The 21,464-nt window shown below is 38.6% G+C and overlaps 1 protein-coding gene across 12 annotated transcripts; it reads left to right on the top strand.

The window, feature by feature from the left end:
- Positions 1 to 369: 369 nt before the first annotated feature.
- Positions 370 to 21,184, top strand: SSX2IP (SSX family member 2 interacting protein). 12 transcript variants are annotated; one of them, XM_052666501.1, is made up of 16 exons: positions 385 to 497; positions 5,761 to 5,915; positions 7,619 to 7,655; positions 9,287 to 9,419; positions 9,785 to 9,951; positions 10,182 to 10,382; positions 11,317 to 11,427; positions 12,575 to 12,710; positions 13,604 to 13,679; positions 13,765 to 13,936; positions 14,163 to 14,313; positions 16,429 to 16,565; positions 16,953 to 17,126; positions 18,582 to 18,693; positions 19,097 to 19,217; positions 19,464 to 21,182. In XM_052666501.1, the coding sequence occupies exons 4-16, from the start codon at positions 9,377 to 9,379 to the stop codon at positions 19,543 to 19,545; spliced, it is 1,683 nt and encodes a 560-aa protein (XP_052522461.1). In that variant the 5' UTR covers positions 385 to 497; positions 5,761 to 5,915; positions 7,619 to 7,655; positions 9,287 to 9,376; the 3' UTR covers positions 19,546 to 21,182. The 12 variants fall into 12 exon arrangements, 10 of the variants coding, with proteins under 10 accessions (XP_052522468.1, XP_052522464.1, XP_052522459.1 ...); XM_052666502.1 differs by having other exon boundaries at positions 7,619 to 7,659; XM_052666503.1 differs by lacking the exon at positions 385 to 497 and adding an exon at positions 516 to 731 and having other exon boundaries at positions 7,619 to 7,659.
- Positions 21,185 to 21,464: the final 280 nt, after the last annotated feature.

Here is a 21,464-nt window from a genome sequence, read left to right as displayed (position 1 = left end):
CCCATTCCTGCAGGTGTTTAGGAGACGCGTGGCACCGAGGCACACTTTTTAGGGTTGGGATTCAGTAAGCCAGCGTTCAAATGCGTTTTTCAGACGAGCCGGTCCCAACACAGCACAACGAAACACTAAGTACACTCTGCTGTATGGCAGCAGACGACGTTCCGCGCACGGCCCTGCCCCGGGGCGGTCCGTCACGTAGCAGCCGTCCGCTCTGCCAGCGGCCCCGGCCCGCCAACAGGTGTCCCGCCCCGAGCAGGTGCGGCGCGGCCCGCAGGGGCGGTGCGGACCCGCGGGGAGGTCTCCTAGCAACCGCCCGGCCAATGGGAGCGGCGCTGGGGGCCGGCGCGGGGTCGATGCCGCGGCAGCTGCGGGACGCGGGGCCGCGCGGAGCTGGCCCGGGAGCCGGTCCCTCCTCCTTTCTTCCGTCCCTGCTCGCCGCAGCAGGTGGTGCTACGCGGGGCTCCTCCTCCTCCTGCCCCTTCTCACCGGCGGCGCGGGTAGGCGGGCGCGACGGGTAACGGGCGCTGGGCGGCCGTTGGTGACAGCGGGGCGGTCGCGCCTCGCCTCGGCTCTGGGCTGCCCGCGGGGGAAGCCGCTGCCGACCGCTGCGGTGTGGAGGGCGCTCCTTGGCGGGCCCGGGCTGACCCGTGGGGCTGAGGGAAGCTCGTCCCTGGAAGGCAGGCCCGGCGCCTTGGCGGTGTCCGCAGGGCGGCGAGCAGCGACCGCGGGAGGTTGGGAGCCCTGGCGGCTGTGCGCGGTGGGAGCGGGGCTCTGCGGGAGGTATTGACTGTGTGGCTTTGGCTTGCTTGCGTGTTTCGTTTAAAAAAAAAAAAAGAAAAAAAACAACAAAAATTGTGTTTACAGCGAGACTCCGTTCAATTTGAGGGTCGAATTGTAACACGGGATGCGCTCGTAGTGTTGCTGCAGCCCCCGTTTGCGCAGAGCGCTGTGCTGTGATGAGGTGGTTTCGCAGGGCTCCGTGTGCTGCCAAGTATGATAGGAATTCGGGATTTTCAGGGGAATGACTCAAATCGGGAGGCGTGCAGAATGAAACGTGAATGTGCGAGGTAAACGTCAGTAGTAAGCTTGAAACGGGATTTGATGCCGTTGATGATGGTTTCGGAAGAGTAGTGGGGGAGAAAAACGTTCTTTCTGTTCTGGGAGAGAAAAAGCGTAGTATCAGTCATTGGCTGGACTGGAGAGGGCACTGGAGGCTATCCCAGGTTCCTTGGGTTCGGCTTGTCTCTGAAAGCAGCTGGCAGCAGATGCTAAGGAAAAGACGATCAGCAGAGGCTGCTGAGCAGCGATGTCTGTCAGTGTCCTCCCAGCGCACTGCACTGTGGAGCTGAAGGATTTCCGAGCAGAGCTTGCTCCTCTTCTTACATTCATTAGCTTTTGATGTGTGCCTTTCGTATGATTTTAGCCTGCTTATGTAGTGATGTGAGTCTGTGATTTAACAGTGCTTCTTTTCCAGCTTTCATGTTTAATGTTTCATTTTATTCTGCATAGCTGCTATGTTAAATGAAGTGATAATTTTTTTCTTTACATGTTTCTGTACATATTTTGTCCTATTTCTCTAGCTATTCCAGAGGAAAAGTCACTGCTTATTAATTTCTTGTATGGAAGCATTGGCTGACCTTCTTCCACCACTTGTTTTCTGCATTTTGTATAGGGAAGCTCATAATGATGTGTGCTATTTCAACTGAGGAAGCTCAGCGTTTGTATGAAACCATTATGATGTTCATTTTTTTTCTGTCCTGGGCTCCAATGTTTTATTAACTGCCTGTGAGCTGCTACTTCCAGAGGAGTAATCACAGTGACTCTGTGATCTCTTGCGTGATAATGCTTAACTTAGAGCCAGTTGATTTAAGTACATAGCTGAGTCGGTGTTGTGGTTTTTTTTTCTTCCTAATAATAATAATAGGTCACAAACATGGATTTTTATTACCATTTGTGTAGTATGCATACAACCTTTTGGGGTTCTTATCATTCGATCCTGCATTTTATTTTTCTGAATAACTCTGTACCATGAGTAAATTTTCTCACTGACCCTCCCAGCACCTGTGAAAGTTCTCCCAACAACAGATCCCATTTGTGACTTAATTTTCTTTAGGGCTTTCATATAACGCTTATACGATACTTAAAGAAGGAAGAAGGGGAAAATATACAACTCTTTCCTACCATTTCTCCTTCTCCATGAATAATCAGTCATTAGTAAATCCCCTGGCATCACTGCTTCAGAGCTTTTGGTAGGGAACATTGTGAAAAGCTTTTTGGAAATCCAGTTATACTTTCTTGCCCAGGCATGTTGACTGATTCCTTCTTTCAGGGCACTGTAGCAGACTTGTTAATGTTTCTTCTGCATTAAGTTATGGTGACACTTCACCAGTCATATTTACTGCCAGCTAACATCTGCTCTGTGACTCGTGTAGCCTACAGGGCAACCGTTCTTTGAATCTGCTGGCATTCTGTAGAGAAGGTAGTTATGTTGATGATGTGCCATTCATTTTACCTGCCACCTGTTTTACCGTACAGGTTACGTGCTACTGAACCTTGTGAATTGCATCATTTCCGAGAGCTGGAATGCTGAGATCTGGCTCTGCCCTGTAAATATTATCAGCTTTAGGAACTGGTCAGACTTGCACTCCTTTCCCTCTCTTTTTGCTTTCTGCTTGCAGACAGCGAAGTTATGGTTAATGTTGAGTTCAGGAAAAGGAGGAACTACAGAAGACAGAGTTCCTGAGGCTTTTTTAGGCACTCATGATATGGGAAGGCCTTGTAGCTGGAATAGAATATCCTGCTATGTGTACAAATGATTTTTTATTTCAACAGAGGAATAAAATTCAGAAGATTAACAGAAATAGATCTATTCTTTAACAATAGGGAAAATCTTACAAAGATCCATAGTATTGGCTCAATGTGGGGTAGGACTTTGGGAGTCAGATGAAATATTTCCACGTGTTCCAATTTTTTTCAGAGGTTGCACTGATATCATTATATGCATATTGAAGGTAGAGCTGAATGTTGAGATGGTAGAGAAGTCCTTGTAACCTGAGTGTTTGGGACAAAGGCAGTAAGAGAACATTTGTCCAACATCACATTTTATCAGCTCTAAGGGTATGTTTTTGTGTGGTTTTACTTATTGAATATCAAAGAAAAAAATTATCCTTACAACTTTTTCATGACTCATTAAGTAAAATAGATCTGAAAAATGTAGGTAAGGGATCTTCCATGCTGCTGTGCTCATAGTGAAGAAGACTCAGCAGTACTCACAGGCTGAGTGGTGGGCTTACCTGTTGAGGTTACTTTTGACAATACTGATAAGTTTAGTTGGAAATTTGACACATATTAAATAAATGTTCTCTTTGAATCTAAATAAGTGGAAGGACGCACCCTTTTGTGCCTCCCTGCCTCTTCTTTCTTTCTTTTTTTAATTGCCACAGTACTGTAAGTGCAGGGAGGAAATATCTGGATCTGCTTTGGTTGCAGGACCTGTCATTGAAATTGCAGGATTAACGCAAGTCACTACGATTGTAATAGGTTTCTGCAGGTAAAGGAGCTCTTTCAGATACACAGTTACCATCAAATCTGAGCTATGTTATAGTGCTAATTATCAACTTTGTTATTAAAACAGCCATAGAGAGAGAATATTTATCAAAATTTTAGGGAAGAGATGGATGGACCTTCAAGGCAATTGCATGAATAAAATAAGCGTGTTTCTTGTGACATTATCTCAGATACATTTGTAAACCTATAATGTGATGACTAGTATGCACCTTAAATTTACATGGACTGTTATGTCTTTGATTTATCTGGATAAAAGCCATCTGTTTGGCATCCGTGGATTACTAGACAAATGTAATAGCCTTAAGCAGATTCACAGCTCAGCTTGGGATGTTACTGTAATTAGAAGGAATCATGTTGCCTTTTAAGTAAAAACTAACTAATGCTTTAATTTTCTTTCATTTTTTTAAAGTCAAAATCTGTGTATGTGTTGAAACTTGTAGTACTTATATGGAAGAGAAATGTTTGGTTGATGCTTTTTGGTTGATGCTGACTCGCATTTTTCCATGACATTGTAACACTGAGAGATGAGGAGAGCTCTTTTCAGATTGCCTTCACTTATCCACCTTAACTTAGGGAAAAAAGCTTTCTCGGTTACCAGATAATGCGTTTTTTCGTGTGTTGTAGAATCTTTTGAGTTGGAAGTACAGCTGGATCAGGTGCTTAGAGCCCCATCCAGCCTGACCTTGAATGTCTCCAGGAATGGAGCATTCACTACCTGTCTGGGCAACCTGTGCCGGTGCCTCACCACCCTTATTGTAAAAAAAACCTTCTTCCTTATGTCCAGTCTAAATCTCCCCTCTTTTAATTTGAAACCATTTCCCCTTGTCCTGCTGAAACAGACCCTGTTGAAGAGTCTTTTCCCTTCTTTCTTACAGCCTGCCCTGAAAGGTTACTCTCAGAGCTCCCTGGAGCCCTTCTCTTCTCCAGGCTGAACAGCCTCGGCTCTCAGCCTGCCCTCATGTTTCATCCCTGGATCACTCTTGTGACCCTCGACTGCTCATGCTCTGAACAGGTATACATCTGTCCTGTACTGAGGACTCCACATCTGGATGCAGTACTTCAGATGTTGTCTCACCAGCACATTGGAGAGGAGCAGAATCATCTCCCTTGCCCTGGTGACCATGCTTCTTTTGATGCAGCTGAGGATATGGATGGCTTTCTGGGCTACACATGCATGGCTCATGCCCATCTGCCACCCACCAGTATCGCCAAGTCCTTTTCAGCTGGACTGTTCTCCATCCTTACATCCACCAGCTTGTACTGATTGCCCAAGTGCAAGACCCTGCACTTGGATTTATTGAACCTGTTAGAGTTCTGGAGCACATCTAAGTCTCTCTGAATGACAACCCGTCCCTCAGGCATGTCAGACCGCACCACACATCTTGGTGTTGTCTGCAAACTTGCTGAGGGTGCACTCGATTGTGCTGTTGATGTCATTGATGAAGATGTTAAAGCTCCCAGTACCGACTCCTGAGGGACATCACTTGTCACTGATCTCCATCCAGTCACTCTTACACCTGTGCAATTTAGAGATGACCAGGTGGTGTAATGTGATCATGGTACATTGCTATTACAAGCTTTTCTCTCCTTATACAGAGTTGCCCGAAAGAATTTTATAAACTCAGATACTCCTACTTGCTTTCAAGTTTTAAAAACTATATTCGGATTTTTGGAAGTATACTGTGATGTATGAAGTTTATAATCCTAGTGCTTACTGCTTGTGGGTTTTGGAATTTGACAGTCTGAACTTAGGCTCACTTTATCTGATTTGTCTTGAATCTTGGCACAGTTGTTGACAGTCCTTCCCCTGCACCCCAGAGCACAAAACAGTGATTTTAAGAACCACTTTTGCTTCTCTATTTGTAGTGTAGCTTTCAAAGTTCAGAGTAAACTTACCTTGAAAAGAAAGATGCACGGTAATGAATCACGTAAGAGTTCATAGGGCTATACCTGTGGGCTTTTTTAAATATTAAAAAAAGTCAGCAAAGCTTCAGCTGCATTTACTAGGATTAAATTCTAGTATATTATCACGATAGCTTTAAGTTCTAGGATTTTTTTTGTGTGTACTTTCCTGCTAGTGATTCTTTGTTTGATTCTTGATATTAATCAAGCTCTCTGTGAATTTTTGTGTGTGTGTATATTGGTGGAAGGAGGAGGACACTTTGTTTCTTTGTTTTCTTTTCAGATTTTCAGCTTTTGTTAGTTGCAGTGGGATGGCTCTGCCACTCTGTTCAGCCATGTGAAATTGGCCCCCAGATCCTCCAAGGTCTTGTTCATCACTGGAACAAGTGTCACTGCCAGTAGGCAAAGTAGTGTCTGGCAGGCACTGGGTCGTTACAGATATTTGGGTGAGTCACTTCCCTTGTCAGTGAAATAGCTGCATAGGCAGAATGGGCGCAGAAAGAAAATCATTAAGTAGTTACAGTAGCTTGGGCTGTTGAGAGACTTGTTCTTTTCTCTTCTCTCCCACCCATAGATTTTTAGGTTCAGTGTGAGATTCTGGGAAACAGCAAATGTTGATTTATTTTTATTTTTATTTTTTTAATTTTTAATTTTATTTTTAGCTTCTTACTAGGTCTTACCAACAGGATTTAAGGGGATTGGGTGAGAGAAACAAATAAGAAAAACAACTTCAAAAACAACAACAAATCAATTTCTCCTCTTTCCCCCTCAAAAAACTGAAGCAGGAAACCTCTTGGCCCTTTTCTTTAGTTAAAGCTTTCCTGTGTTAAGTTGGATAGCCCAGAGAGATCCCAAAAACACTTGAAAATCTTTGCTATTTTATTTTTTCTATAATTAAACAAATACTGCCTCAGGTATGCATTGAATGCATTCCTCCGTATGTTGTGGTGATTAAAACAAGTTCTGCAGAGTACTAAAGGTGGAGTATCTTATGAACAGAGTGTATCCAAATTTGTTTTGCATCCCCACTGTCTTCTTTAATGATGCTCATCAGTCTCTTGCATATTTCAGTGAGTCTATTTTAAGATGTGTTGCTCCAGAGAAACTGCCTAGATTGGCAAGGAAATGTAGCTGATGATTCTTAATCATGAGGTAGCTTTAAAAATCATTGCTGAGGTCCTTAACTGGCAGCAGAAGCCACGTGGAGCTGATGAGACGGTCTTAGCACGGAACTAATGGCTTGTGGCATTCCCTTCTGCAGCTGACATGGGGATTGTCTCATGCACATCTGAGTGTGGTTCTACATACAGTGTATGAAGATGATGCAAGTACAAAATGCTGACCGTGCTCTTAACTGGGAACTGCTCCAAAGCTAGTGCATTCTTCTGATGCCGTGAAACAATTTAAACTACTTTTGAGGGTTGGTTTAACAGCTGAAGTTCTTTAGTTTAGCACTCACCAGATAGTGAATCTGTGATATATGTTTGTGAGTCTGATGTATTGAACAGTATGTACTGTATTGCTAGCTGCCCTTTCAAATCAAAAAGCTCTAGAATCCTACATGTGAGAAGAATATAGTTGCATTATCTAGATGGACGTTTTCATATTCCCTCTGTATGTTTGCATTCTCTATAATTGCTAGACATCCTTCTGGACCTGTCTTTCTGCTCATTTTCATTGTTGGTGTACACTCTTGTTGGTGTACCTAGAAACAAAGCTTTGCAGAAGAGGAGCCCTGAAAACCTTTTGCTGCGAGTAACACAGCATGCAAATTGCAAAACTAAAATATGGAGAATCATTGCATTCCACCACCTGCATTAGTCCTGTTTCCACTTCCAGTCAAGGGTTGTGTGGGTTAATAGATGCTGTGTCAAAACAGATTTCTCAGTGTAAAGACCTGTGGGTTGGTGTTATTGTACTTGGAGGTAATTTGGCTGGTAAGATCTCTTAGGAGTTTCTTAAAAAATAGAAGCCAGATTATTTGGAATGAATTGCATATCTGAAGTGTTGGTGGTATTTTTGTAGAATTTCCAACAGCCATTAATGGAATTTGTATGTTTTGAGTTTCAAATTCTTAATTAGAATGCAGGATTGCATTCTATATATACTCGTAGTTTAGTTTGCCTTTTTCCCATTCTTTCATTTGCAGGTTTCTCTCTCTGATGGATCCAGCAGAAGCCGAATGAGTATGTAAGAAGTGTCTTCATTTTATTTTGTCTTTTGAATTACATTTTTTAAAAGCACAGTTGACTTCATTGGGAAAAATGAGAAGACTGCCTTACGGGCATCAGAAATGACAAGCGTGAAGCCAGTCATTTCCCTTAGGATGTGAATATCCATTTTCTTTTTCAGCACATCTTAGTTTTACAGAAAGAAAATGCTGAAAAATGCAAATGGGCAGAGGGAAAGCAGACACAACTCTTTTTTGAATAAAAATGGCCACTAGATTGTTACAACACTTACGGTGTTTTCTCAGTGTCTTATGTGAACTTTCTGACATGTAATTTAGTACTTTCTGCACATTTTCCTCTCATCTGAGCAATGGTTATGTACTTTTTCATCCAGGAATATTTATGAACCTGCAGAAATATGCAGTGGGGTATTTTGTTTTCTAGTGCTGAATGTTCTGTGGCACGGCTGTATACCAGTATGACCTCTTAAGAAGTTGACGTTAATTTGAGTGCTATTTTGCATGCTTCATGGTGTCCAAAAGGAGATTAGTGTGGTTTCTTCTCTGTTCACAAGAGACCTTGTGGGTAACAGATCACCCACAACTGTCTAGTGGCTTAAGTAGACAGCAGTTTGGTTTTCCAAATGATAGCTTTCCCCATAATGATAAAAAAGCAAGGTTTTAGTGTCAGCATTCCAGAAGCTGCATTTCCAAGAGTGTGCTTAATAGAGCATTAGGAGGAGTTAATAGCAAACTCGTCTGTACTCTTTAAAAGCTATGGTGTCCATCTCAAACTGACTTGAGATTTTGGTCAGTAGTTGTAATTTTAAAAAATGGGAGCCTTCTTTCCTGAACAGGTGAAGAGTTTGTTTTCCTGTAGGTGGCTGTTCCTATAGCAGCTGGTGAGTTAGACTGTCTAGATCTTAAGTGTCAGAGCTGGATTTTAAATTTCTGGCAGTGCACCAGCTCTGATGTTTCATGCATCTTATGAATGTGTGAATTTCTTTTGGTTTTCAGAGGGAAGGTGCTATACTGAGTGGCTGTGCCAATGGAATAAGGCTTTTTCTATTCTATAGTCCTTCAGCAATTTTGGAGATGTTGCAAAGAATGAAGGCAGCTTCCCAGGGAAAAGGCAATATAGCTGTGTATAGGCACTACAATGAATTGTATAGGTTAAGTTAAACAGCTAAATATGTATTAGAAGTTCTTTTGCCTTCTCTCTGCCAATAAATCTCTTCTTTAGCCTTTAAATAATAATCTTACTAAGACAGATTCATGTTAAGATTCACAGAAATTTGTCTTGATAAAACTGCTTTCTGGTTATGTGGCAGAAAATTATTAGGTGGTTTGGCTTGCTGTGTTTTCTCTGATACACATCAACAGAAACAATTGAATTATCTACAGTCTCTTTATTCTTTTCGTGTGCAGGTGGTGTTTAAGTCTGAACTGATTGTTTAAAAGACGTAATGAAGTCTGAGCCTAAGTATAGATAGATGCATCACTTATACAGCATAATATTTACTGTGATTCTGGTGTTCTTTACAGTATAAAGAAGAAAAAATGTCACATGATTTAGGTCTAGTAGTCTGTCTCCCATGCTTACCTTAATCTTCTAGCTGTTAATCTAAAATGCTCTTACTATTTTAGGAGATGGCTACGTAACGCAGATTGCCAGGAGTTGTGCTAAATACTTCACTGCTGAACGGGTTGCTCAGGTACCCTGCCTGTTTTGTTGCTATGGGAGATTGGAAGACTGTAACTGTGCCAGTGCTGTCATCAGGTAAACTGGTCATATTTTAAATTTAGTAAATGTGCTAACTCTACCAGGGTGTTGGAGTTGGTAAAGAGACATTAGGGCTTTAAACGTGAGATTGATTTAGCATGATATTAACCAGTCTAATAGTACAGTAATTTTTTTTATTATAGAAATGCTGCTGGAATGCAGTCAAATTTTAAACTGTCCTTTTAAAATTATTGTTGTGATATATTTATTGTGTTTTATTTCATTCTAGATGAAGTTTTAAGCTCTAGTTTTGTGAACAGCTATGAATAATAATTTCAGTAAAGGGATTTCATTTAAGATTTTTGTATGTGATATCCTAAACTACTAGTCCTGAATTGTTTCTTAATATTTTTGTCTTTTAGATAGCAAAAATATATTTCAATATACCTCAGAGAAAAGGATATCTCCTCCAAACATGAACTCTCAAGTGCTACACTTGTCACTGCCTTCATCCAAAAGCATGCACAGCTTTTTCAGTGCCTTCTGCACGGAAGAGAATATTGAACAGAGTATATCCTATCTCAATAGGGTAAGCCATCTTGCTTACTGGAGGCTTTTTGAAAATGTCTGTATGTCAGTTTTGGTAATGAAGATGCACTGTATTTGGAAGGCTTCTTTCTTAATGCTCAGAAGCTGAAGTTGGTTTGCAGGAGAATACATTTTTTTGCCTTCTTATATAGGATTTCAACTGATACTGTTTATCTCGAAGATTTATCCAGTTATTTATTCCACCACCTTCTCCAATTTGTCTTTCACCAGGAACTGACAACATTGGGCTTTCCTTCTATTTATGCAGAGTCCAAAGGAAAGGAATTAAACTTAATATCTATCATAAATTGCATGAATGAATTGCTTGTACTGCAGCATAAGAACCTTCGAGCTCAGGAAGAAGTAGAAATGCAGCATCTGAAACTGGGTAGTGATATGGATCACTTACAGAACTGCTATGCTAAATTAAAGGTAGAAAACAAGATGGTTTCACCTGTGTGTGTGTGTGTGTGTGTATAATGCAGTGTTTGTGTTAACAGATACTGTACTTATCAGTGAATAATTTTTTTTTTACCTCCCTAGTACTAATTTGCAATTGTACTTTTATGAATATTTTTATTTTTTTGAATTTTTTCATTTGAAAATTCCTTAATGAGGTGTGAACTCATAAGACAACTTTAATTCTTGCTTAGAAGTTTTCTTTAACGATTTCTTCAATAAACGAAAACAAATGTTGACTAGTTCAGTTCAGCTCATTCAATTTGCCTGAAAGAATATGCCCAGCTCTAGAAGATAAATTCACAATGTAACCGTAATCAGTAAAAACAAAGACCCCGTGTGGGTAACTTTTCTAGTATGCATTGTCACTCTTCTCCTTAAGTCTTTTGCATTTCTTTTTGTCATTAGATTTCTTGGGTAACTGCCCACCAAGCCTTTTTATAAAGATTGCTCTGAAGCTATTGGCAAAACTTAGGTTAAGCTTTGTTTTATGTAAATTGTCCCATTTGCTTTGTTGTGGACACAGCATGCATATCTACGTACATTATTCTATTGTTTATTTAATAGAAATGCTCCACTAAAATCATTCCCAACCCATACGTGTTACTTACTATATCCTCTTACTCCTGAGTTATAGATACTTACAGAATCCTGATTTATTAAAAAGCAATAACTGTATCTTTGTTTTTTATGAGTGGGAGTATTTCTTGTACTGGAGAATCTTAGTGCTTGGACCAGAAAATAGAACTTGTTGAGAATGCAAGGTGAAACATTAGCAGTCGAATATGCAGAAAGGCTTGTCTCAAGTGAGGTGGTTTAGCTTTATTTTATTTTTTTTTTTTTCCTTCTATATCTTTTATCCTTAGCTATTTTTTTATTGGTACTGAACTGTGAACCTTTTTTCTAGGAGCAGTTGGAGTTATCTAAAAGGGAAATAGTTGGCCTTCAGGAAAGAGACAGACAACTGCAAAGCAAGAACAGGAATTTGCACCAGTTACTTAAAAATGAAAAGGATGAAGTGAGTTATGTACATCAATGCAAATTATTACATAGATTTTCAGTGCTGATTTTGCAAGGTGTCTGGTAGATGTTCACGCTGAATGTTTTTTGGTTTTTTGCTGTTGTGTGCTATCTCTCAGCAAAGTGAAACTGACTCCTTGCACACCAATTGAATACATTTTATAATGGATAGGTCCAACTTATGATTCTGTTAGAGTGTACTACAGAAACATGTACAATTTTATGCTTTGTTTTGCTTTTGATTATACATTATTTTATGTTTTGTAAATATAGAGAAGTGAGAGGGAGCTGTAGGATTCGGTCACTTTCTCAAATGCACACAAATGGGAACACTTTTTCTTTGTTACATTGTGGAAGTGCACAAAAGGTGGAGGGTGGGGAATAGTCCATGCTCATTAAACCTGGGAGTCTTGGAAGAACCCAGAGCAGAAAACACTATCATTAGTTTGGTGTCTGTTTCCATGTGGTCTCCGCCACACTGTACCTACATACTCCTAAATTTCTTTAAATGCTCTCTTCGTTCATAAATATTCAGCAGGCAATCAAGCATTATCTGTATGTAATGAACTTCAAAAGTTCCAGCTTAAAACCTGGGGCGTGTTAAGCTAGCTGTATGTTGGCAAGGTTAAAACTGAGTCAAAATCCTTCCAGCCTATTTGTGATCTGTTTTAATGTTCTTTTGGACTGAACAGTATCACCCTCTTTTCCCATCCCGTTGTCCAGAAGGAGCAAAGAGTTTGTTATTTTTTTATGTAAACCTAAATAAGCCTAATTTAATGTTAAATTAGGTACTACATGTTATTTACTGAAACCAAAACATATCTTTCTTTTTGTAATGAGGATATTGGAGAAGATATCACACGAATTGCCAAAAAGTGTACTCAGTTCTTCTTAAGAAGGACTATGACATTATAATGTGTTCCTTACTGTGTTGATTTGTGCATAAAAGTAACGCAGTTTCCTAAGCTAAGTCTTAAGTCAGAATCTGTAGGCTGTTGTCAGTTCCTTTATCCAGAAAGAGTTTAATGTAAGCACCATTTCACATCTGTTTGTTTCTTTTTACTTATTTATTTATTTATTTTAAGAAATGTGTTTATGTTAAGCTTTAGTTGACAAAATCTGCTCTCTTGTGGGATTGTTTTTAGGTTCAGAAGTTACAAAACATAATTTCAAGTAGAGCTACACAGTATAATCATGATATGAAGAGGAAAGAGAGAGAATACAATAAATTAAAGGAACGCTTACATCAATTGGTCATGAACAAAAAGGACAAAAAAATAGGTAAGTAGAGTGCTATGGCAAATAAGTAAATTTTGTATGATGTTATGTTCATATCCCTTTTCCTCAGTGCTGAAGTACCCAGTGGAACATATTGTGAAATTTTTGTTAGATGAAATGTGTTGACTGATGTCATTGGAAAGGAAGTCCTACTCTAATTTTTTTTATCCCTCCTGCCACCCTCCAAAACACTCTCAGCTGTTTGCCATCTATAGCATGTCATATTTTAGTGAGCTGGTTAATTTGCTGAGCCAGAAGACAACTAACTATTCATGTTGTGGCTGAGTTGGTTTTGCTTTTCTGAAACCAACAAGTAAAGTTGCAAGTAAAACAGACCACATTGGGACGCTGTATCAGGAACACCTATTTTGGCAACAGAAAGTAATTTAGTATCTGCACAGTAATCTCTGGAAGCCTCACACGTAAGTGAACAAAACTTTTTACGTGTTTTTTTACTCAAATTTGTTAATACTAATTGAAATATCAGTGAGGTCAAAATAACGAGACCTTAAGTCTATTTCCTGTTTCCTTGAGAGCTAATGAGAATTGAGCTTGAACTACTGTTCTGACATCATATTTAAAATAATGTATACACAATTAAGATAAAAGCTGGAACAGAGGGTGAGGGTATTCTTAAGAAGTGTATAAAATTTGTAAGATAGAATAACATCCCCACCCTGGCTTTCCAAACACAATTTTTTTCTATCCTTGTTTATTTTACTCTTGCTTTGTTAAGCAGAGCAGCATGGTCTCATTTTGGTCTTAAGACTGAGGGGGATACTTGGGTGATGCAGTCGTTTTGACAGTAATTACATCAAAAGGTAAAAGAAGTGTCATCTGAATATGTGTGTAATTGCACGTTGTTTCATGCTTTGAAATCTCCTTTTCGTTTGTAGCTATGGAAGTTCTAAATTATGTTGGTAGAGCTGATGGGAAGAGAGGTGCATGGAGGACTGATAAGACGGAAGCCAGGTGAAATTGTAGTTGTTTTAGAACAGCATTAATTGAAAGTATTTGTTATGTTGTCACCTTGTTACTGTCACATTTCTGCTTCCAGAAATGAAGAGCAAATGTACAAAGTTCTGCTAAATGACTATGAGCAACGCCAAAAACAACTTTTATTGGAAAATGCTGAGCTGAAAAAAGTTCTTCAGCAAATGAAGAAAGAGATTATTTCACTTCTTCCACCACAGAAACAAAAACCTAAAGAAAGGTCTGAAGATGGGCCAGTAAGTAGTCCTCTGTTAAGCTTAAGTCTTTGATAGTTTGCAATGCTGGAGCCATCTGATTATTAAAATACTTCTTGGAAGGCTTGCAATGGAAGGACCTGGAAAAATCTTTTCAGTATATAAGGGTTTTACTTTTCTTTGGTAAAACAAATCTATATGCGTATTTAAATATATATTTTTTGAGTGGTAAGATGGCTTGCAGCAGGCTTTGTTTCTATTTCTGCAGGTACTTTCAGACTTGGAGGAGGACACTGGAGAGTTAAATAAAGAGAATATGTGGGAACTGTCATGTGAAACTGTGCGAGAGCAGCTTACCAACAGCATTAGAAAACAATGGAGAATGTTGAAAAATCATGTTGAAAAGCTGGATAACCAAGGTGATGTTTAACTCTTACACATACACATAAAGTGCTGCAGATAATTCCATGTGGTGTCATGCTCTTTGGACTTACGTTACTGTATGTCTAATCTAAGTGGAAGCTGAAATGGAAAGGACTGTGACCTGGTAGACTTCCTGAAAAGACTTGTGTTTTTCCTTTTCTTTGTGAGTTTAAATTGTGGGAAGTTAGGAAAGCAGTCACCTTAGCAATCATCTTTTATCCTGAGAACAGACACACTGTAGTTTGTCAGAGTAAACAGCTTTCTTCAGAAAGAATTTATTTTTCTTTTGGAAGTACATGCTCTGTAATATGCAGGTCACTCCAAAAGTAACGCTCTCTATTTATTTCCATGGGAACTATAACAGATACAAAGATCACAATAGCACTATTTAATAGAGTAAATTCTGACCTGCATAATGGCATTTTTTTCAACGCAGTCGCCATCATTAGCTATGTGCTTTTGTCGGCAATGAACAAGAGCCTGTTGTCATGCTTACAAAAAAAAACAACAAAAAAATCTGCGTTAGTGGAGGTGACATGCTGTTATCGCTGCTGAAGCACACCACACACCACCTTGCTTTGCTCACATCCACTGTGTTTGGTCTCCGTGAACATTCAGCAAGCTTTTAATTTTCTGCATGGAGGAATTCAATGACACACCTTTGCTTCGTATGCATTTCCATGTCAGATGCCGTTACTGCCTTTCCGCTGCCATCTGTTACATGGCAACAAAATGTAATTGAATGCTGGTGGGAAAGTTCAGCTCTACTGCCATACCACCATTGTGTGCCTCTGATGTCTTAGGCCAACTTAAACAGGAAACATTATTTTCAGAGCATCCTTTGTAAATGCTGGTTGTATTTCCCCGTTTGTCTGAGCTGTTCAAGTAATTGCAGATATTCAGTTTCTTTCAAATTGTGATATGTGATACATAGATCCTTAGAGTTTGAGCTTGTCACAGCCGTATCTACTGCTTCTGCTGGCATTCTAAAATGAACTAGTTGATGGTATGGTGCTGGGCTCTCCTCGTTTCCAGCTGTTAAACAGCATTAAAAGACAGCTAAAAATATATAAAATTCTTTCCTAGTATTATTTTCCAGTGTAAGCAAATGCTGCTGCTACAACAAGGATGTTTGCAGTCAGGAATAAGAGTGAGAAGGTCATGAATGTAGTTGCAAATAAAAGAGCAGGTGGTCTCTGGTATAGACATATTCTCATAGAAAGGATTTTAAGATCACTTATTCTGAGTAGTACTTGACTCAGTATACTAACCAAAAAATAAAATAATTGTGAGCATCAGGAGAAAAGATTCAAGTATTTGCAGTTTTCTTGGAGTCGCTTTTTTTTTTCATTTTTGAATTTATAGAGACAACCATGTTCTTAGTGTTTAAATACTGTCATCAGGGGATCAAAACTTGGCACATTGCAAATGCTGTGGTAGTTGTATCTTTGTACAACCACACTGTACCTCACACATTTTATTCCTCTGTGATTCATTCCCTTTCTGGGTTAAAAATGTGCACACAGTGTTCCAACAGTTAGCTCTGTTTCTCCTTCGTAGAACATGAGGAAAAAATCTTTCCTTTTTTATCTATGATATATATAGTTACTGCCATACTCTTATGAACATACAGGCCCTTCAGCAGTGGGCTCAGAATAGGCTAACGATGTACCGCTGGAAAGAAATCTTAATTTGTCTTGATTTTCTTTTAAAGAAATGCCAAACCAAGTTGTGGTGGCTTTTTTTTTTTTTTTGGTTAGTTGTGTTTTTTTGTTTGTTTTTTTTGGTGGTTTGATTTTTTTTTATTATTATTATTTTTTTTTTCTGTGCAATGCTGTTGCAGCGCAGACTTGTGCTTTACCTGGAGAAATGTAAAATCTGAGGCAACATTGTAACATTCAGCTCAGGAAAAACAACAGTAGTGCTTAATTATGTGTGTAGCACCAGTTCTGGATCGTTTGTCCTGATAATAGTAATTCTGAGTGCATGGTTAATGTGTCTTTTGGAATGAAACTATTACAGTTTGAAAATCTTTGCTATTGCTTTGAGTCCTAAGTGTTGCGAAGAATGATTTCTAAATAACTTTTTTCCCATTTTTCCCCCTCCCTTAGTGTCACGTGTGCATTCAGGAGCTTTGAATGACAAAGATGTAATCTCAAGGGAAGACCATGAGCTGGAAACTGAAAAACTAGAGTTAGAACTTCAGCAATGTAAAGAAATGATCAAAACTCAGCAACAACTTTTACAGGTAGCAGGCTTTAAATTTTGTTATTTTCAAGACCTTTGAATTATTATTATTTTTAATGTCACTTATTGCTCACCTCTGAGTTTTTCTCCTTTTATTGACAGTGCTTTTTAAATAGGATGTCTTGGTGATTGGTCTAAGTGGGCTGTTCAGTTGATTAGTAATTTAATGAATTTGTAACCCTGGTAGGAGAAATTCTGGGAGAAGTTAATAGACAGAAAGACTGATGAGGCCAGAGGTGTTTTGCTAGCTGCTTGGAACTCTGCCGCCACCAACTGTGTTGCTCATTTATCAAACTTCAACTGTTTTTTGATGTAACTTAAATCTGTGGAAATTCTAAACAACTTAATAGTCACTCCAAAATTATTGTTTCTGTATTTAAATCTACAGCAACAGCTTATGTCTCCATGTGATGATGACACCACTCTGTTACTACAGGACTGCTATCTTCTGGAAGAAAGAGAGCGTCTTCAGGAAGAATGGAGACTATTTCAAGAACAAAAAAAGAATTTTGAGAAGGAACGAAAAAGTTTTACAGAAGCTGCTATTAGATTAGGACTAGAGGTATTAGAAAAGTGGAAAGGTATTAGAAAAGGAACTCCTATGGAAGAGAGTATAATAATAACTCTAATACACACTAAAAACTGCCTGATACACATTGTCTGCTTATATCTCTATACAGAGAGCTTGTTCTCGTACTGTGTAAAACAGCTCTGGTCATTGCAGCAGATCATTCAGCTTAAAACAAACAAAACAACAAACATCACATTATGTGTATTGGAATATGAGTTTGCTGCAACTAGGTGAATCATTTTTCTTGCAGCTTTGGAAATATCTAGGTACTTCTGAAAGATCAGTCTGCTTATTCATTAAATCCTTGATTAGAGGCTGTTTCAATTTAGCTTTCTAAGACAGCAAGGCTTATGCAAATCACTGTCAGATTGGGCTGCAGCATTGAATTCTCAGAGTCTAGATTTTCATGGAAAGCAGTTTTGCAGAAAGCCAAAATATATCTTTGCCTTAGTAGGGCCATTTTGTGTTCTTGTAGTTAATCTGGCTAGTAAACAGACTTAAGGAGGGAATTGGGTTGGGTATTTCTCTAAATGTGCTCTAGCACATATCTTTTTGTTGGCCAATAGTTAGGATCAAAACATGAAGACTACAAATTTAGCAGGGAGGAACGTGAAAGGTCAAGAACATAGAATATTTTGAGTTTTATTGAGGCACTGGTACAACAGTAGTTCACACAGTGACAAATATTGACTCAGGCCATTACATATGTAATCATGCATTCTTCAACTTTTTCATTTTCTTTTACTTACATTTTATTGAATTCTTTAATTTAATGTGATCTTGAATTTAGCTTTGTAATTTTTGATGGATAATAAATGTTTGTTCTGAAATACTTAAGACCATATTACAACATAAATGTAGTTACCTGTGCTTTTGAATATTAAAATACTTAAATTTGAAATAAGTAAAGAGAAAGTTGAAGCAATCCTGCAAGCCTTCATCATAGAGTGATTGGAAAAGGAAACATCACCTTTCTTTCTGCTCAGTTTTTTCCATGGAAGTGATCAGTGCTATTTTCAATGTCACTTGTATTTGTTTATGAGAAAGCTGAGGACTAAGATTGAAGCAGTAATCCTTATTAGCAACTGCCTAGAAATTAGAGGTATCTCCATGAGTTAGTGCAAGACTTGGGGGGCAAGGGGGAGCACAGGAGACAGTGGTAGGACACTGTGCCACTGGAGTGGAGAACAGTGAAATGAAAGGATTATTCAGACCTCTGAAACAAACCATGGGGTTTGGCTTGTAAATAAATACTTCCTCAGCTAATCCTTGTTGGAATGAAAAGCGTGCTTATATGACTGTAACTCTTTGTTTAACTGTTGGCTCACCTTAGTGGCATGGATATTCCATAACTTTTTATTTTTTTTTATATGGAATAACGTAAATTTAATGTGGACTAAGCTTGTTTGTGTGGTCGTAACTGTAAACAGTCATTTCTTTTCCTAGAGAAAAGCATTTGAAGAAGATAGAGGAGCGTGGTTGAAGCAACAGTTCTTAAGTATGTCTACCGATTACAAGCACTCTGAAAATGTGACAACTCCAAGTGCCTTCATAGGAAGCAAGTATTTGGTTCAAATTATGTTACTATAATATGCTTTTTCCTTCTTTTACCTGTAAGATGGTTAGGATATAATTCATTTCCATAGTAGAAAAAATTCGTATTTTTAGGAACAGATCTTTTGTCTTGTTGCCCATGAAGAATGAGTTGATTTTAATGATCTTGAGCAACTTGTGAGATTTAAGCTGTATACTAAAGCTACTGATTTATACTTATCTTTTTTCAAATTCTGGTGTTTCTGGCTATATTTATTATTATTCCAGTCATGCTGTAAGTTGGGAGGAAAGGTGTTTTTTGTTGTTGTTGTTTGTTTGTCCTTTCTTTTTTGATAGAAGACTTAAATCTAATCCTTCAAATGTTTTCAACTTGAGTGTCATCTAACTGATTTATGTATGCCTTCCAGCTTCTGACCAAGACAATCGGCTAGTGAACTCAATGTCTCAGCAAAGAAAACCTCACTGTATGGTGAGTGGTCCTGTTTCAGCTGAATCCTGCCAGACTTCCCAGTGTATTTCACATAACAGGTATCTCAAATGATGTTGTGGATGGTTTCTGTGGTTTTTGTTTGTTTGTTTGTTTTTCATGGTGCTGAACTCTATGTAGAGCAGTGAAACTGTCATAACTTACAGAATGATCTTATCTAGGTCTTGTGATTGATATGTAGAAGAATATGTTAAGCATCATATCATAACTGTATTGTGCTTCTCTCTGAAGTGTAATTTGTAACTGCATGTGCAGTTATTTACGCTGTAACTTCATCTTTTTACCAGTTTCAATGCTGCATTAAAAAAACCTGCTGGTGACAGCGAGCCAAATCAGTGGGAGGAAAGTGAGAAGGAAGAAACTGAGTAATGCACAGTCCCAGGAAGACTCTGAAGCTGGCACTCTGCTATGTAGAAACTTGCACATAGAACAACTGCCTTAGACTTCCTAGGGTTGCCTGCTGTTTTGTTAGAGATGTTCATAAACTTACTGTTCTGAAGTGTAACAGGATGCTGTGAGTTTGATCATTCTTCTGAAGGGTTATGTGGTAGGCTGAGCTGTGATGTGTATGTATGTGTGTGCACATGGCTTTTAATTTTTTTAGACCATTTCTTGCCTCTTTTTCTTGCAGCTCTTGAAAGATGCTTATTTAAAAGTATATTAAAGCTTTGGTATTTTTCTAGTAACAGAAGCTGTGATTCTGTGAATGAAGCTATGGTCTGAAACTTTGGCTGTAATGAAATACTGGATCGTAATGTTTTTTTCATCACAGGCAGATAGCACTTTTAGGAATGGTTTAATTATTGGAAACACTCATTATGAGAAACATCTCAAGCATAACTGGCATTAAAACTTCTTTTGCCTCAACTTGAATGTACAGTATACTGTAGATTTTTAACAAAACAAGTTCTATATTTATTAATTTGTGTGATTTGAAAATACCTCTTTGATATTTCAGATGACCTAAAGCGCGAAATCTTTATATATTTGTAAATAGACAAAATGATTATGCTGAGAAACCATGGAATGAAATGCATACATCCATAATATTATTTTACGTGGTATTTTAAATTGTTTTATAGTGATACTCTGTTTACAGATGCATTAGGACTTTCAATGGTTCATCCAGGAATAAAATTATTTCAAATGTAAAAAATAAACGTGTACGTCTGTTTTAAGAAACTGGTTCAGTGGTTGATGAATGCAAATTTTTCTAAATTACCATGGTAGTAGGGCCAAGGTTCACCGTGTGTTTGATGCTAGTTTTGTTTTGCTTATTTTTCATTTTAGTGGGCTCCAGAATTTTTGGTGTAGCTTTAGGGAAACCTGTTTTGTTTATAACCTTCTAAAAACAGCCGTGTACAGATGAGATGTCTCCTTCCCTAGTCAATTCATGTACTTCTCCTTGTCCAGTACGTGTCCATCTCTTCTGTTTTGGTTGCTCAAGCATTTGTTAATGTGTGAGTACAGCTCTGGCCCTAGTCACATTAAGCTTTTGGAATGTGCCTAAGAAACTTCTGCACTTCTTCAGGTCAGTGGAAGGAAATTAACTCTGAAACCTAGAATACTTCACTGATGTTGTGTTGCTGCTCTGCTCTTAATCCACAACTGGATGTAATAGATTGAGCGGGATACTGGAAAAAATAGCAGTAGAATAACAAGAAAGGGAAACTGGAATTCTCCAAGGAGCTGTGGTAGGAAGTTTTGGAGTTTTTGCTGATTAGCTCAGTGTGTTGAGCTTGATTTGAAATAGTAGTCAGTGCAAACTGCAGGGAATACTTGCTGTGCAAGAACTACTCCGCGTCCATAAAGAAGCAGAACTGTATATACTGATCTTGTTGGTTAGCACTTTTTCTGCATAGGCAACCAGATATGGAAAACAATACAAATATCATCCCATTGTATTTATTTTTAAAAAGGCTATTTTAAAATGTATTTCTCCAGTTCTCTGTCATTAAATAAGTGATCATTACTCATAAGTTCTGCTGAACTTACGCCTTCCGCGCAGTACTGGACAGAACTTGCATAAATATTAGTCATGAAAGAATAAAAACCTGTGTCTAAAATTAGACATTAGCTGAAAAATTTAAAATACATATTGATAACAGCATGAAGCTGTGTAAAGGCAGGTACAGGCTGAGTATGAGGAGAAGGTGCCTCACCAGAAAGGAAGTTGGGTGCTGGAACAGGCTTCCCGGGGCACTGTCATAACATCAACTGTTGGAGTTCAAGTAGTATTTGAACAGTGCTCTCAGACAACAGTTTGAGTTTTGGTAATCCTGTGATGA

The sequence above is a fragment of the Tympanuchus pallidicinctus genome, unplaced genomic scaffold (assembly GCF_026119805.1).
Source record: "Tympanuchus pallidicinctus isolate F22 unplaced genomic scaffold, pur_lepc_1.0 scaffold7, whole genome shotgun sequence".
NCBI lineage: Eukaryota > Metazoa > Chordata > Aves > Galliformes > Phasianidae > Tympanuchus > Tympanuchus pallidicinctus.
This window is presented reverse-complemented; position numbering and strand designations above follow the sequence as displayed.